The 15,810-nt window shown below is 45.5% G+C and overlaps 1 protein-coding gene across 1 annotated transcript in view; it reads right to left on the bottom strand.

Annotated features, from left to right (window-relative positions):
* Positions 1 to 15,810, bottom strand: part of SCFD1 (sec1 family domain containing 1) — an 836,081-nt gene that overhangs the window by 428,594 nt on the left and 391,677 nt on the right. The window contains exons 13-14 of the mRNA XM_085627369.1: positions 12,910 to 12,983; positions 8,476 to 8,557 (exon numbers count right to left, since the gene is read on the bottom strand). Of these exons, the coding sequence (XP_085483495.1) occupies positions 8,476 to 8,557; positions 12,910 to 12,983 (156 nt within the window). The remainder of the gene's footprint in view (positions 1 to 8,475; positions 8,558 to 12,909; positions 12,984 to 15,810) is intronic.

Raw genomic sequence — 15,810 nt, 5'->3', positions numbered from 1 at the left:
TCATACCAACCCCTACAAAGCAAATGTGACGCGTTGCCGCTGCTACATAGTTGACGTCCTACTGATCTGGACAGGAAACGAAACAGACCTCCAGGGTTTCTACAAATGGCTCAATACTAGATCCCTTGGCAAAAATTTACCATCCATTGGAATAGGAATACCATCGATTTTCTGGATATCACCATTAAATCAAATGATGATCATCTATACACTACACTTTACAGAAAATCAGCTGTATGTAATACACTGCTGAGATACTCCAGCCACCACACAAGAGGCCTTTGTGACAGCTTGCCATTTGGGCAATTTCTCAGGATCCGAAGAAATTGCTCTCTCAAAGATGACTATTTTAGATAATCAGAAGATCTGATCAACCGCCTCATCGAGCAAGGCTATCCCAAAAGGTTAATCAAACGGGCAAGGAAGAGAGCTTGGTAGTACGACCGAGATGCGCTCCTTACTCCCAAGCAATGTCCTACAGACATGCCAAGGATGATATGCATGACCACATTCTGCACCAGGAGCAACAAAATCAAGAGGATTATTAATGGACGCTGGACACTTGTATCGGACGATCTTGAGATTCCGTATTCCCCAATGCATTCCTTCAAAAAAGCAAAACGCATCAGAGACCATGCAGTTCGGTCTCTATTGGACACACCCCCGCAACCCACTATCCAAACACTCTGGAACCTACCGGAAATAGTGGGACATTTCAAATGCACTAAATGTAAAGCATGCAAGCTGACCATTCTAACCAAGACATTTTGTTACAAACAACACACCATAGATTTAAAAGTTCACTCGAACTGCAACACAACAGATGTGATCTATGGCGTCTTGTGTCCTTGTAATTAGTTGTACGTAGGCCAAACGAGACAAAAAGTACAAACAAGGATACTACAACACTGTAGTAGGATCAGGCACGGCACAGTAGGTGCACCACTTGTTGAACATTTCACCACAAAACCACATAAACCCGACTCAATGAGATGGTTAGTTTTGGAAAAGCTGTCTTTGGGGAGGTGACATTAGCTCTATTTTGAATGTACATAATGCAAATGGATGCATAAGATGGACAGTGTGAGTAATGGCCTTAATGAACTTGATGGCACAAATGGACAACTTTCCATTCTTGCCACTGAATAATGCTCTCTTACCTGCATAGGACACTGTGCCCTAACTGGTATCATGGTATGAAGGACCACCTCTGATGCTTTTTACTCTGCACATTACATCTGGATCACGAGGCCGTGAATCCACCCGTGCGACAACTCCTACCTATGCATCACGTGTCTATGATAATGTCTCTATGCAATGAGTATTTATCATTTCAAGGCACACCTTGCCACTCAGTATGACAAACTGACACACCACAGATAACCATACAGGGGTATTACATAATATGTACATCTGGTTACTTCATCCCTGTTGTTCCCTATAACGTTTTTATGTTTCACTGTGCGTTATACTCGGCAACATATGCGCTCGCTTTTGTTCCCGAATCATTGGTTAATGTTACGCCACTAGAAATTCATACTGGAGTATTACATAATATGTATATCTGGTTATTCACTATTACATAATATGTATATCTGGTTATTCAGTATTACATAATATGTATATCTGGTTATTCATATTACATAATATGTATATCTGGTTATTCATATTACATAATATGTATATCTGGTTATTCATATTACATAATATGTATATCTGGTTATTCATATTACATAATATGTATATCTGGTTATTCATATTACATAATATGTATATCTGGTTAGTCCAACCCTGTTGCTTCCCGCAATGTTTTTTTATCTTACTGTGTGTCATTTTCAACAACATGTGTTACCCCTTAGGGGCTTTCTTTGATATGACCATATCGGAATGCTTGATGCCTCTAGAAATCCACCATGCGTCTGTTTTAATGATTGCCCAACAAGAGTACAGATAAGTCGTAGGCACAACTTGTTAATCGGTATGATCCTGTAAATCAGGCTTTTCATCGTGTCCCATTTAACAACAACAAGTTCGCTCTCAACAAATACACTTGGTCCTGTCCACCGATTTTAGACCTCCACAACCATGTCTATTAAAGGCAAAATACATCTATTTTGAGATATCGCTTAGACGCCACCGGTAAGCTTTCTGACAGCCATTGACAGGCCTCCGAGACATCCAGCGGCCGCACCTCACGTGCACGCCTTGGTCCACGTTTAGATACGGGATGATGCACCCACCGAGCTCATTCTGCCAGGGGGTTGTCATCCAAGGTACGTCGCATCCGTGCATTGAGGGGGCGCACGGGGTTCATTAACCATGTCTGTAAGCGCGCGCTGCCCGCTGCCCCTTATTTTACAAATACTTTAGGGAGATATTTAGGCAGAAGACGACTATTAATGCGTGACTTTCACTGCGGGCGCTGGTGCGAGAGCTGACCTACTTAGTCCGTGTCCCTTGCTATTCTCTGAGCCCCCGCTCTTCCCACGACACTCAGGGGGTACTTGTAGCCATGATTGGGCATTCCTGTTTGACCGATATGATTTTTAACGTAGGTTATTCTCCGTACGCTATGCCCTTTTCGTCTTCAACATCTCTGACGAATACCCTTTCTGTCCTTCATTGTTTTGCTTTTAGATAGATTTGTCCACGTACGTGCACGGTTGGCCGTACCTCCACCCCCTTTTTTCAGCAAGTGCTCAGTCAGCAGGGACTAGAGATCTAGAATTTTATGTTGTGATTTGTTCTTGAGTTCGCATGCTGAATCTGTGTTTTCTCTGTTCTTAGGAGCTCTGCTGAGCCCAACCCCACATGACCACCCAGCCTAAAGTTATGTGCTGGTTGCAAAATTAGGTAATCTCTACTATTCATGAGCATTGACTACCTTTTTTGGAACTATACCCTCCTAACACGGAGTATCATATTGCCTCTAGGTGCTCTTTGTCCATACAGTCCTGATGAAGACCCCACCCTAAGGCTGGAATCACCTTGTTCATTTCTTAGGGGTCGAAACGTTGACTACAACTAGCTCACAAGCCTCGACAACTGTAATTCATGTAATGCTATGTGATACATTTGGAACAACTGACCTATGTTAGGCCGGATCAGTCTCGCTTTGTGAATTTGATGGATTTATGTCACACTATCTTTTCCTTGTCCACCACCCTCACGGTTTCACTTTCACCACAAACACTCCATCTTCTCCTTTCCCCACACTTGAGCACCTGTTCAAAAATATTAGAATTATTTCTTGATGAAAAAGCAACTGCGTTGCCACAATTGAATTGCATATTCGTATTAGAAATAAATTGTATTCTTTGCAGTCTAACTTAAATTGGTATTGTGAATGCTGTTAAATTCTTGTTTTTAAAAATTGTTGCTACTGTGACCACTCTTCGATTGTACTGCAATTACATCAAAGTTAGCCTATTTAGAGAGCAACAAAACAATTGTCGTATTCTACATACAGCAAGCACACAGTCTTTAACCACTGTTAATGCCAGCTGATGTAAGTCTCTGGTTTCTGCGGCCAGCACCTGGACTGCTAACACTTCAGCCCGTTCCAGCCCTTAGTTTAAAATGGGCCTCCAAGAAGCTCATCACTGCTTCAGGAGGAGTGAAAAATATATACTTTTCCATTATGTTTCACTCTCAATTTGCCAGAAAGAGCACACAGTATTTGATAGAACGTTTGCATAATTGTTTCCTGACTTCCAAAAAGGGCCTCCTAGCCTCCTGCACAAGTGGGGTAAAATCGGTCTAGAACACTTCTGGAGAGCCGTTGTATTAGAGATCCAGCTGTGCCCTTTTGAGGTGCAGTATGGCATCTCTATCCCTGCAATCAAGCAAACGAGCTATAATCTGACGAGGGCTCTGCCATAGCCTGGGTTTGGGTGCCAGTGTTCTATGTGCTCTCTCAACAATAACAACTGCTGAGCCGCCACAAGCCCAGACAGTGATTCCAGTGGTGTTTCACAAAAGTTTTCAAAATTGACAATTTCTCTGATTCTGTTACTCCTATAATCCTGACATTACTGCAACAGGATCTGCCTTCCAAGTCATCATTTTTGAGTTATGCTATCTTGAGTTCTTTCTTTTGAAAGGGCAGCTAAGGTATTGGAAGAGAGGCAGGTAGAGTCGGCAGTTTCCAAAACCGTTGATTCCACCTCCTTTAGCCTAGAATCGTGTTTTTCCAGCCTTTCTATAAAGTGTTCCATTCTTCATGTAAGCGGATCTATCTGGGAGTCACTGGTTTGCAACCTTTTCTTTATTTCTTTGAGCAGCCTGGCCCTGTTTAGAGCTGAGTTGTCAGACGGAGGTAGCAATTGTTCGTCCATCTGTCCTGTTCTCTGCTTTCTATCACATTGCAGTTTGGCCTGTTTTTGGTCAGTCTTCCTCATTGTGATGTGCTGCCTGAGAACTGGTGTCCAGCCCCACGCAACCAGCTAGTCAATGACAATGGTAGTGGCCACTTATCCACAAGGACTACTAAGCTCTATTAACCATGCATTTACACATCTCTTTTAGACAGCTTACAAAGGAGCTGCCGTTCAAGCCAACAGTAACATCCAGGCTCATAAAGTATGCGCAAACCGTCTCCTTAGGCGTCAGGACGCATAGCTCATGGTCACAGACTTTACCACAAGTATACTGCTTGCAAACACCAAGTCAGGACAATCCAAGCTTTCATAACTCTTCGCTTCTCAAACGGCTTCCATCGACCTGGTACATGCAGCCGCTTCAGTGACCACTTCCACCTCAGAGCCAAGAGCTACCTTTTGTCTGGCCACTGTGTCCATTGGGCAATTAAGATCATGTTAACCAACAATGCGGTCCTCGAAAAGTGGCCAGAACTCACTGCAATCAAACCTTCTACCGGCCCACTGTATAGATCGAACCTCTAATAACACTTTACAAATTCCTCAGGGCCTCAGGCATGTCCTCTGCATCAAAGCAAGTGTGCTTCTCAAACCTTCGCTGTGGTGCACACTGCCTCAATTCTATATCTACCACCCTGCTCCTGGCAGCTGTCCATCAATAAAGCAGGCCTCTTAAGTTTTCACAGCAGTAATAGCCGTTGCAGCCGCGCCCCAGCCACCAGGTGGTTCCCTTGGTAGCTGCTCTGCTGGGATGGTGCACAGGGCTACCCTTTGCCTGTACGCTTTCATTTAGCTCCAAGCTGGCCTACTTCACAGTTGTACCTGGCTGTTTCTGGTATACAGGACGGGGCCAAGCCCCGGCGCCATTTATGTTAAAAGGAGGCTTCTTTCACCCGATCACCTGCCCAAAAATGGCAAAGGCCTTGACAGGTCGTGATCGTATTTCTTGCAGCCCTCACTCAAATCTTGTCTCAAGAAACACAAAGGTATTAAGTACATTAATCTCAGTTCACTAAAATAAATCCTCTCACATATCACTCTGGTCACAAATCCCATATAACATAGGGAGTACCATCTCAATGGACAGCTCTGTAATTGAAAAACATACCATAAGTCAAAACGGGATAGTAAAACATAAAACATCAGCTCCTACTGTAAACTCCTGACTACTGTCTAGTTAGGACATAACACACTTATAAAATACCTGTGGACAAACTATCATTAACTGCAATATCCCTCATATATATATATTCACTGTCACAAACATAAAAAAAGCAGTTTTTACACACTGGGAAAGGTTAGAGATGGCCTTGGGAAAATGTCATTTAGTAAAAAAGGTCTTTAGAGGTCTCGTCATATTACTCTCCATATAAGGGCCTCGGTCTTCATTGAAACGTGGCGTATGCCGATTGGTCTAAGTGTGGGGTTGAAATAAGGTCAGAATACAATGAAGGTTATAGTCTGCTTTGTACTGTATATATTAGGTTATGGTTCCAGGTCCGCCGACTCTCACCTTCCTCTGCTGTTGGGCCAATGGCGTCCAAGAGGAGGAGGCAACCCCACTGTTATCCCTTCTTTCCCTGTAGCCTCCTTGCAATGCCAGTGTGTCGCTTCTGACAGCACACATACCTGCACAAGGCCCATGTGGCCCTCTCTCGCAGTTCCGCCCAGCAGCCTGCGATATTCAGGCTTGGCCAGGGCAGATATTTATGCCCCAGGGCAGTACCTCCAATCCGATCGTCTGCTTGACAGAGGTGATGGTGCTAACAGGCTGTGATCCTTGCAACCGGTAAGCCAGCTCAATGCCAGGCCTGCACCATCACAGTTTTGTTCACTCTCTATCGCTTCCAGGTCTGGGCGTCCAAAAATGGCGTGCGACCCCGCTGTTTTGCCACAACGGTAGCTGTACTTGCCAGCATACAAAATCAGGCCGAGATGGCACGATGTGGAATTGAAATGAACGATGTTCGCGAGAATGTGAGGTTATAGGTTCCTTGCTTCACTAATTGTGATCATGTCCTTAACTGGAGCAGATACTGGGAAGGGGTCCTACAAGAAGCTACTAGAGCCTGGGATGTCCAGGTGCCCATGGAGCCAGGAGTGGTTCTCCTGGGAAACCCTTTCGCACTTGCCAGTTCTAATACATCCCTGGGAGGGAAACCACTTGCTCTGGAACTCGTGGCAGCGGTTTGGGCAATTCTGCCTCTGTCAGGGATTGGGGGCACCTAAGCTACTAGCCTCGCTTAACAATGATGAGTCATCTTAGCTATAGAAAGGATCACTCTCAGTATGTATGTATGTATGTATGTACAGATAGTTATAGAGTGCAAGCCTAGCTGTGAAGCAACAGAGTGGTATACATTACAGGAGAGTGGGAAGCGTCTTGGATCCTGCGCATCAAGTGAGGATTCCACAAATACATTTGACATGCATTTAGGCACAGGGAGATTACACATAATCACACGGTGCTGAGTCTAGCACGAAGAGCGGGATTCAAACCTTGCCTCCAGGTACCAGAGGCGGCAGCTCAAGCAACAGGGTACATACTCTCTCCGTGGCCAACCATCTCAAAGCATTGAAGATGAGCTGGGACAGTTCGGACAGATTGTTGCCTGTGAATACAGCGAATTGCTTTGTCCTAGATTTCTCAGTCTTGTGCAAAGTAAAATCTCAAATGCCACAAAATGGCTTTCAGATGTTCGGCTGGGTGCGCATAGGCTGTTCGGCACTTTAGAATAATGGCATCATCATGTTAGATCTGATCATGTGTCTTTCTATGGTACAAGTGTAAACCTTGGGCGGAAGAGGGGGTAGCTGGGGGCGAGTCGTCACACATTCAAGTTTTATATCTATCGGAACAACTCCTTGCCGGCATGATGATTGCTATGTGTAGCGTGGACATTAGTAAAACAGTTGAATCATAAATAGAGAGTGGTAATAGACGAACTGTAAGATACGATAAATACTCATCATTACACGACGGCTATCGAAAGAACTATCTAAGCCTACGGTAGTACATCACCAAATGACAATGACCACATATAACATGCAGCCTTATCTTATTCTGGTTTCTAGCCAATATGAAAGACTACTGCTAGCCAGATTTAGATTAGATATCTTTCATCGCATGATAAGCTTTCCAAAAGCGAAGGAATGGTCACAAGAGATGCAATTATGCCCCTGTGATGATACTTCAATACAATCCACAATTCACACTGTATTTTTTTGTAGATTTTATACTTGGATAAGAAAAAAATGGTTGTTACCAATTTTAAAGAAACTAGATTTTAAAAAATGTCGACCAGCGTTTTTAGTACTACAATTTTTAAATAATGAACTTGTTATTTGGTGCTTGGCAAATTTTTGGAAACACGTGGTAAAATGTAGGAAATCTATTATATTATGAATGAGGTGGATTGCCTAAAAGTAGGAATACCCCTTTCCATGTAAATGTGATGCTTTTTTTATATTTGTATAAATTGAATTTTTTTTTTTAGTTTAATATGTATTTATTTATGATGATGCTTTTATGACTATTGTTAATAGTAATCGAATAAAGTTTATCATTCATTCATTCACTGATAAAAACACGCAAGATGACGCTGGAGTTGGAAAGCAAATAATTACACTGAATGGATCCATAAAAGGAGGATTCAGGTACAGGGAGGGGACAATCAAGCAAATCTGATTCTCAGCCCTCAGCTTCCATGCGGAGTCATTTGAGACCCTGACAAAGGCCTCAATTTGCTTCCTTTGAGATCTCAGATTACTGTAACCATCTAAATCCATTTCCTCAGACGCACTAATTCTCATCCTGGGTTTTGATGCAAAAAACTAAAACATTCTGAGTGCAGAAGTCTTGGTTCTCTTTCATTCAACTAATTAGAATAAAATACCTTAAAACAATGACTTGAAGGTGAAAACCCTGGGAGTATAAGAGTGCCTGTAGAGTCGTGGAGTGAATTGGTCACCCAAACTCATACCTGGTTCTATGAATCAAGTCACTTCGGCACTATGCAGTCTTACCACTGGGAGGCGCTGCTGCAATGGTACACTCATTCTGACCTCACTGAAGTGCTATCCAGTCACGCCTCACCTTTATATGCTCCAGGACGGCGGTGGCAACATTTGTATGGAGATCAATGAGACGCTTCTTCTCCAGCAGTTCAGGGAGAGAGCTGAAATGAGAAACACCAAATTGCAAATTCAGGGCTGATCTAATCACAGGAGCTAGTTTAATTGACAAGTGTATAGAGAACAGACTATGCATTGACTGTCTTCAAATTCCTTGCGATAACAAGAAATCAAAAATATTCAACAAAGGGTCACAAGAAAAAACATATCGAAGAAAAAAAGGGAAGAGGGCCCCTGACAAAAATGATACTGGGAACGGACCAGGGGAACCGCACACTATAAAGCATGAATTATTCCGCCCCCCCACCCCGATTAAAAGTTTAAAGTTGACTGTAGGTCTACAATAATATATACAATCCAACAATGCAATGTCAAGCCCAAGTTAGATACAAAATATCAACTTTTAATTATTCATTTTTGCTGAGTACACATATGAAATTAGTAAGTGATAGAGTATTTTTTTATTATGAGCCCTCTTTTTGAGTTTATCTTAAAGAATTGTTTATCTAATTTTGTAGGCGTTTTCTTGCCCTCTCCATAGTCCCTCTTGCACCATTTCAAATGATGAACATATATAGTGTGCCCTGAGGAAGGCGTATCACTGAAGAGGAGTCTTACGCCGAAACATGCATTGGCACTGTGCTGGAGACCTAACAAAACTGATTATGATTTGATTGATGGGAAATTATTTTTTTAAAATATTGAAGATGACAATAAGCAGATGTGCTGAAATATCATTCAAACTGTGAAGTAATTGAATTTATTAATAATCTTGTGTTGAGAATATATGGCTTGTTTAGTGCTAGGGTCAGGAATTTTCTTTTTTATGTTTTTCATAGGGTAAGGTGCATTGTATACATGCAGAATGTAGAATGATTGACAGAGAGAGAGAGAGTAGCGTGTGGTTTTAATATTTTTTGTGTACTTGGGATTAAGGGGATGTGGTTGGGTAGGTTTATGGGTACAATAATTGGATTACGTTTGATGTTTTAGTATTATATAACAAATGTGATTAAAAAAGAAATATAAGAATGAAAAGTTCTTTGTATGAATGAATAAAAGTTGATATATTGTATACAACTTTGGCTTGAAATTGCATTGTTGGATGTATAGACTATTGTAGACCCATGAGCAACTTTGAAATTTGATGGGGTAGGCGGAATTGTTCTTGTTTGTATAGTGCACAAGAGAAAACATATACAAGTCCTAGTAAATAAAGAAAGAGCTTCATTTACTTAATCTACAAAAGTTGAGGCCTACGGGGAACATGATGGCTCCATCAACAAGTGAATTAAAAGTCGCTACAAACACTGGATGAAGTCGCTTAACGTCTATTGTTACAAGTCTTCAAGAGTAACCTTGACTAAATGATATTCAGTGACTGTTCCTGTACCAAGGAAGAGGGTAGGACACAATGGTGCGAGGGGACTAAATTAGGGGTGGGCGATAAATTCCGGTCTGCCGGCGAGGTTCGCAGAGTTTTGCCCACTCTGCATTATGCTTGTAACACGGAGTTCTGGCAAAACATCGTTAACCACAGTGTGGCGGAGTTTGTCAGCCCCTAGGGTGATTTTCCGGCAGTAGGACGGCACCGGAGAGGTGTTCTCAACAGGCTGCTGTGACCATTCACTGTGAGAAAGCTGCTGCCCAAGTAGAAAATCTGCTCAGTGGCAGAAGGAGCACCCTCTGCAGCGACGTGTGGAAGAAGCTTCCAGCTTTTATGCAACTCCGCAGAGCGAAACTCCATGAGGGCCGCCCACCCCTCGTTTAAATACATTATCACATTGAGGATTCCTGCAGGGGTCAGACAGGACATACTGGTGCTGCACCACAGCAGGGGATCAGACAGGACATACTGGTGCTGCACCACAGCAGGGGATCAGACAGGGCATACTGGTGCTGCACCACAGCAGGGGATCAGACAGGACATTCTGGTGCTGCACCACAGCAGGGGATCAGACAGGACATACTGGTGCTGCACCACAGCAGGGGATCAGACAGGACACAAAGGGTGCAGCACCACAGCAGGGGATCAGACAGGACATACTGGTGCTGCACCACAGCAGAGGATCAGACAGGACATAATGGTGCAGCACCACAGCAGGGGATCAGACAGGACATACTGGTGCTGCACCACAGCAGGGGATCAGACAGGACACAAAGGGTGCAGCACCACAGCAGGGGATCAGACAGGACATACTGAGTATTGCACCACAGCAGGGGATCAGACAGGACATACTGGTGCTGCACCACAGCAGGGGATCAGACAGGACATACTGGTGCTCCACCACAGCAGGGGATCAGACAGGACATACTGGTGCTCCACCACAGCAGGGGATCAGACAGGACATACTGGTGCTGCACCACAGCAGGAGATCAGACTGGACATACTGGTGCTGCACCACAGCAGGGGATCAGACAGGACATACTGGTGCTGCACAACAGCAGGGGATCAGACAGGGCATACTGAGTATTGTACCACAGCAGGGGATCAGACAGGACATACTGGTGCTCCACCACAGCAGGGGATCAGACAGGACATACTGGTGCTGCACCACAGCAGGGGATCAGACAGGGCATACTGGTGCTGCACCACAGCAGGGGATCAGACAGGACATACTGGTGCTGCACCACAGCAGGGGATCAGACAGGACACAAAGGGTGCAGCACCACAGCAGGGGATCAGACAGGACATACTGGTGCTGCACCACAGCAGGGGATCAGACAGGACATACTGGTGCTGCACCACAGCAGGAGATCAGACAGGACACACAGGGTGCAGCACCACAGTAGGAGGTCAAACTGGGAGCACAGGGTGCTGCACCACAACAGGGGGTTGCATAGGGCACACTGGGTGCTGGATCATAGCAGGAAGTCAGACAGGACACACGTGGATTAGTACCACAGCAGGGGGTCAGACAGGACATACTAGTGCTGCACCACAGCAGGGGATCAGACAGGACATACTGGTGCTGCACCACAGCAGAGGATCAGACAGGGCATACGGAGTATTGCACCACTGCAGGGGATCAGACAGGACATACTGGTGCTGCACCACAGCAGGGGATCAGACAGGACATACTGGTGCTGCACCACAGCAGGGGATCAGACAGGGCATACTGGTGCTGCACCACAGCAGGGGATCAGACAGGACATACTGGTTCTGCACCACAGCAGGGGATCAGACAGGACACAAAGGGTGCAGCACCACAGCAGGGGATCAGACAGGACATACTGGTGCTGCACCACAGCAGGGGATCAGACAGGACATACTGGTGCTGCACCACAGCAGGGGATCAGACAGGACACAAAGGGTGCAGCACCACAGCAGGGGATCAGACAGGACATACTGAGTATTGCACCACAGCAGGGGATCAGACAGGACATACTGGTGCTGCACCACAGCAGGGGATCAGACAGGACATACTGGTGCTCCACCACAGCAGGGGATCAGACAGGACATACTGGTGCTGCACCACAGCAGGGGATCAGACAGGGCATACTGAGTATTGCACCACAGCAGGGGATCAGACAGGACATACTGGTGCTGCACCACAGCAGGGGATCAGACAGGGCATACTGAGTATTGCACCACAGCAGGGGATCAGACAGGACATACAGGTGCTCCACCACAGCAGGGGATCATACAGGACATACTGGTGCTGCACCACAGCAGGGGATCAGACAGGACATACTGGTGCTGCACCACAGCAGGGGATCAGACAGGACATACTGGTGCTGCTCCACAGTAGGAGGTCAGACTGGGAGCACAGGGTGCTGCACCACAACAGGGGGTTGCATAGGGCACACTGGGTGCTGGATCATAGCAGGAAGTCAGACAGGACACACGTGGATTAGTACCACAGACAGGTCACTGAGGGTGCTGCACCACATCAGGGTGCCAGACAGGGCACACAGGCTGCTGTACCACAGCGTGGGTTCAGGCAGAGTACACAGGACGCTGCGTCAAAGCAGAGGGATGTACCCCAGCACATCGATAGTATGAGGGTTCTTGCACCTGAGCTCTTGGGGAGGGTAAAGCAATGATCAGTGGGTACCTGGGCCACAGCAGGGGTGGGGCATGATGAACAGTTCTCTGTAGCAATGAGTGTGAATGAGAAGCAACCTGCTACCATTCCAAAATGTCTCAATGGCATCAGGACACACCAATGCCCACCTCTGGCGGCACAAGGGGGTGCTCAGATGGACACAGCGATTATCAGGAACAATGCCCCAGGGAGGGAGTGGGCACCCTTGCAAATATTATCAATGTGACAAGAAAAAGATGATCCTCTGACAAATCAATGCCCTTTATAGTTCAAGAGAGACTCAAACGATGCCTAGCGCCTGGACACATGCCACGAGGGCATCTACCCACTAGAGGACATGAACCCACCTGACAGCGGACGTCAGCTTGGCCGTGTTGTCTGAAAGCATGCTGATTGCGCCCTCATCTTCACCTTCCAGTCCCTATTAGAGGCAAGAGATAAAATCAGAGAAGAGGAGACTGAGAATCAGAATCTATGCCAGATGACCAGACATGAACGGACACCCCTATCTCTGGGCACCGCCCGCAAAGGCTGACCTCACTCTTAACAGTGATGACGTCTCCGTGTCCTTGTGGCTGCAAAATTCACAGAGGGCACAGAATACAGTTTCTTACCTAAACAGTCTCAGATTCAACAAATACAGAATTGTTCTGATTTTACGACAAGAAAAAAAAGAGAAAACCTATGCACTGTAATATGCTGCAAATACATTCTCTGCCATCGTCTATACACAAAGAAGCCAACACAGCAAAGCGGTTTTCCATCTGAGGATCTCACAGAAGAATCGCGAAACCAGCCAGGAGATGCGGAAACGTGAATATGCCCTCATAATGTACACATGTGATGGTCCGTCAGCACTCAAGAACAAGGTAAAGTAAGGTAAAGCGAGCTGGAAAAGCAATTCTGTGCAATGGTCTACAGGCAGCAAAGCAGTGCCCAGACAAATAAATAAATAAACCCCACGCCTGACCGTCAGCAAATGAAGAACATCTCTCAGAGAAGCCCAGGAATGAAAAGAAACGTCACTGGAGACGGAAAGGAGGAATGAGTTCAAAGCTCAAGTGGGCGAATATCAACTGAGACCTTGTGTACACCACAGCAGGCTGACATCCCAAGATGAGGACACAACCTTCGTGTCTCAAAGTGAAGCCAGTTCAGGAGACAGAAGCACTCTCTGTGTCTGTCTCAGGAGTCAAGAACAGCCTCATGGTCAGTTCTGTCAGCGCTCAATCAATCGAAAGGTTTGCCTTGGCCCAGAAATACATTACTGAACGTCTCTCCAAACCTAGATGAGCGACTGCGCGTAAAAGCAGGGCGGCGTCAAGATCCAATCAACAGCCAGGGTTTAGAGGCAACAACATTCATCTTTGAAGGTGGTCTGCAGTCAGAATTAAATGAACCCCCTGGTAGCATGGTCAACACATAGGAAATCCCTAATATTAGCCCTTGTTTATTTCATACATACAATTATTGCCATTGCCCGCCTTTTCAGCCGTCAGTCGATTTCACATGGTCATATTTAAAAAGGTACACTCAGCAGAGTGGCCAATCCACTTTATTCAGGCCTTTTCTGTTGCAGCCAATGAGGTGGAGAAGTGTTAAGCTCCACCCTTGAGCGCCATGCGCAGACTCTTAAAGCTGCAGTATGCGCAGTCAGCAATGGAGAGCTAGAGCGGCGGGTAAGAAACGTTGGACTGTCCATGGCTCCATCTTTCATAGGCTTAAGTCGTATGAATAGATACATGTGCAGAACATCAATCATACAGAGTAGCAGGAGTGAGACTCACATTTTTTGTTTAAATAGACTTTTCAACCCGGTTAGAACCCCAAGATGTGTATGATCTTTTTTGTACGAGTGCGATATTGTGAATGTTATTGACATTATCTCTGTTATGTCTCTCTTTTTGTTTTTTCTTTTCTGTGTCTTTGCTACGTTGGGTTTTACGAGACCACGAACAATACGAGTCTCCAAAGCGCTTCAGACGCACTAGACCCTACACTTGGGTATGGTGGGAGTACTGGCCGTCTTTACCAGACTCCCTTAGGTTTTATTCTATTTTATTTCACACGGTCCTGACGAAGCGCAGTGCGGATCCATTAGGGACCCATTCAATGCACGAAACATGTTGACCAAACCGCACTTTCACATCACTGCCACGGACTGAGAGCAGTGGGAGCATATTCATCCCCCCTACACATTTATTTTCAGGATTGGCTCCAGTCCCCTTCATTTTAGTTTACCTTCTGGACCCTTGAATAAAATTATATTGGGGTACCAACGAGGTAATTTTATCTTCACTCACACACTATCTCACAAGGCCCTCACACCCGCATGCACAACTGCTGCGCCTCCTATAAAAGATCTACGAAAAAGAGCCCTCTCGCGGGGCCCGCCAGACTGCAATGGAGCCCTGGTGAGATACAACAAGTAGATTAGTCCTGGTGAAAGTCTGGAAGACAAAAAGTTTGAGAAATGTCAGTGTCAAAAGGGACCTTGTCTCATTTTGAGAAGACAAATCTCACTGAGCGTGCAACACAAATTGTAACCGTAGCTGTGGAAACAAAAGGCGGATACTTGAAGCAGGTTGGTTCCAATGGAGTTTTGGAGATTTCTTGAAGAAAATTTTCTTCGTCCTAATTCAGAATGGGACTTAAGTCGTTTTTCCAGAGGTGCTGGAAGCCTGGACCTGGATAAAGCTGAAATTAAATGCAATAAAGTGGAACATCCAGTCAGATATTTTTTTGCATGGGCGTCTCCCTAATCCTCTGGAGGAAATGTTTTTAAAAGTTTCCAAACTTTCTTCTGGTTCCTAAACAACCACATGGGTACACTTCTAAGGCCCCCAGGACTCCAGGGGAGGGCACTCAGGGTGTCAGGCAGGGGCCAACTCCAAGGTCCAGTCTAGCTGCCACTGATCAGTTTGGTGCTCTCAGGAAAAAGCCTTGTGCTGCTTGTTGTCTCCCTGAAGCCGCTCCGGAGGTAAGACAACTGACACTTGGAGTCCACCTCTTTGTCTGGGTACAAGAGGAAGCAGGTCAAGTTCTTCAGGGCCCCTCTCAGATCACTGAGAGCAGGTCTAGTCCTCTTCAGATCTTCCACAGGTCCCAAAAGTGTTCGGAGGATAGTATCTTGAGGTGCCATATTTATGCCTGCCACCAGCTAATGGGATGGAGATGCCTCCTGGGCACTCCCTAACCAATGGGGTAAAACGTCTCAGGGCTAACCTACCCACTTGTTTAACTGTTCC

The sequence above is a fragment of the Triturus cristatus genome, chromosome 9 (genome assembly GCF_964204655.1).
Source record: "Triturus cristatus chromosome 9, aTriCri1.1, whole genome shotgun sequence".
Lineage (NCBI taxonomy): Eukaryota > Metazoa > Chordata > Amphibia > Caudata > Salamandridae > Triturus > Triturus cristatus.
Note: the sequence above shows the minus strand (reverse complement) of the source record. Positions and strands in the feature narration are given on the sequence as shown.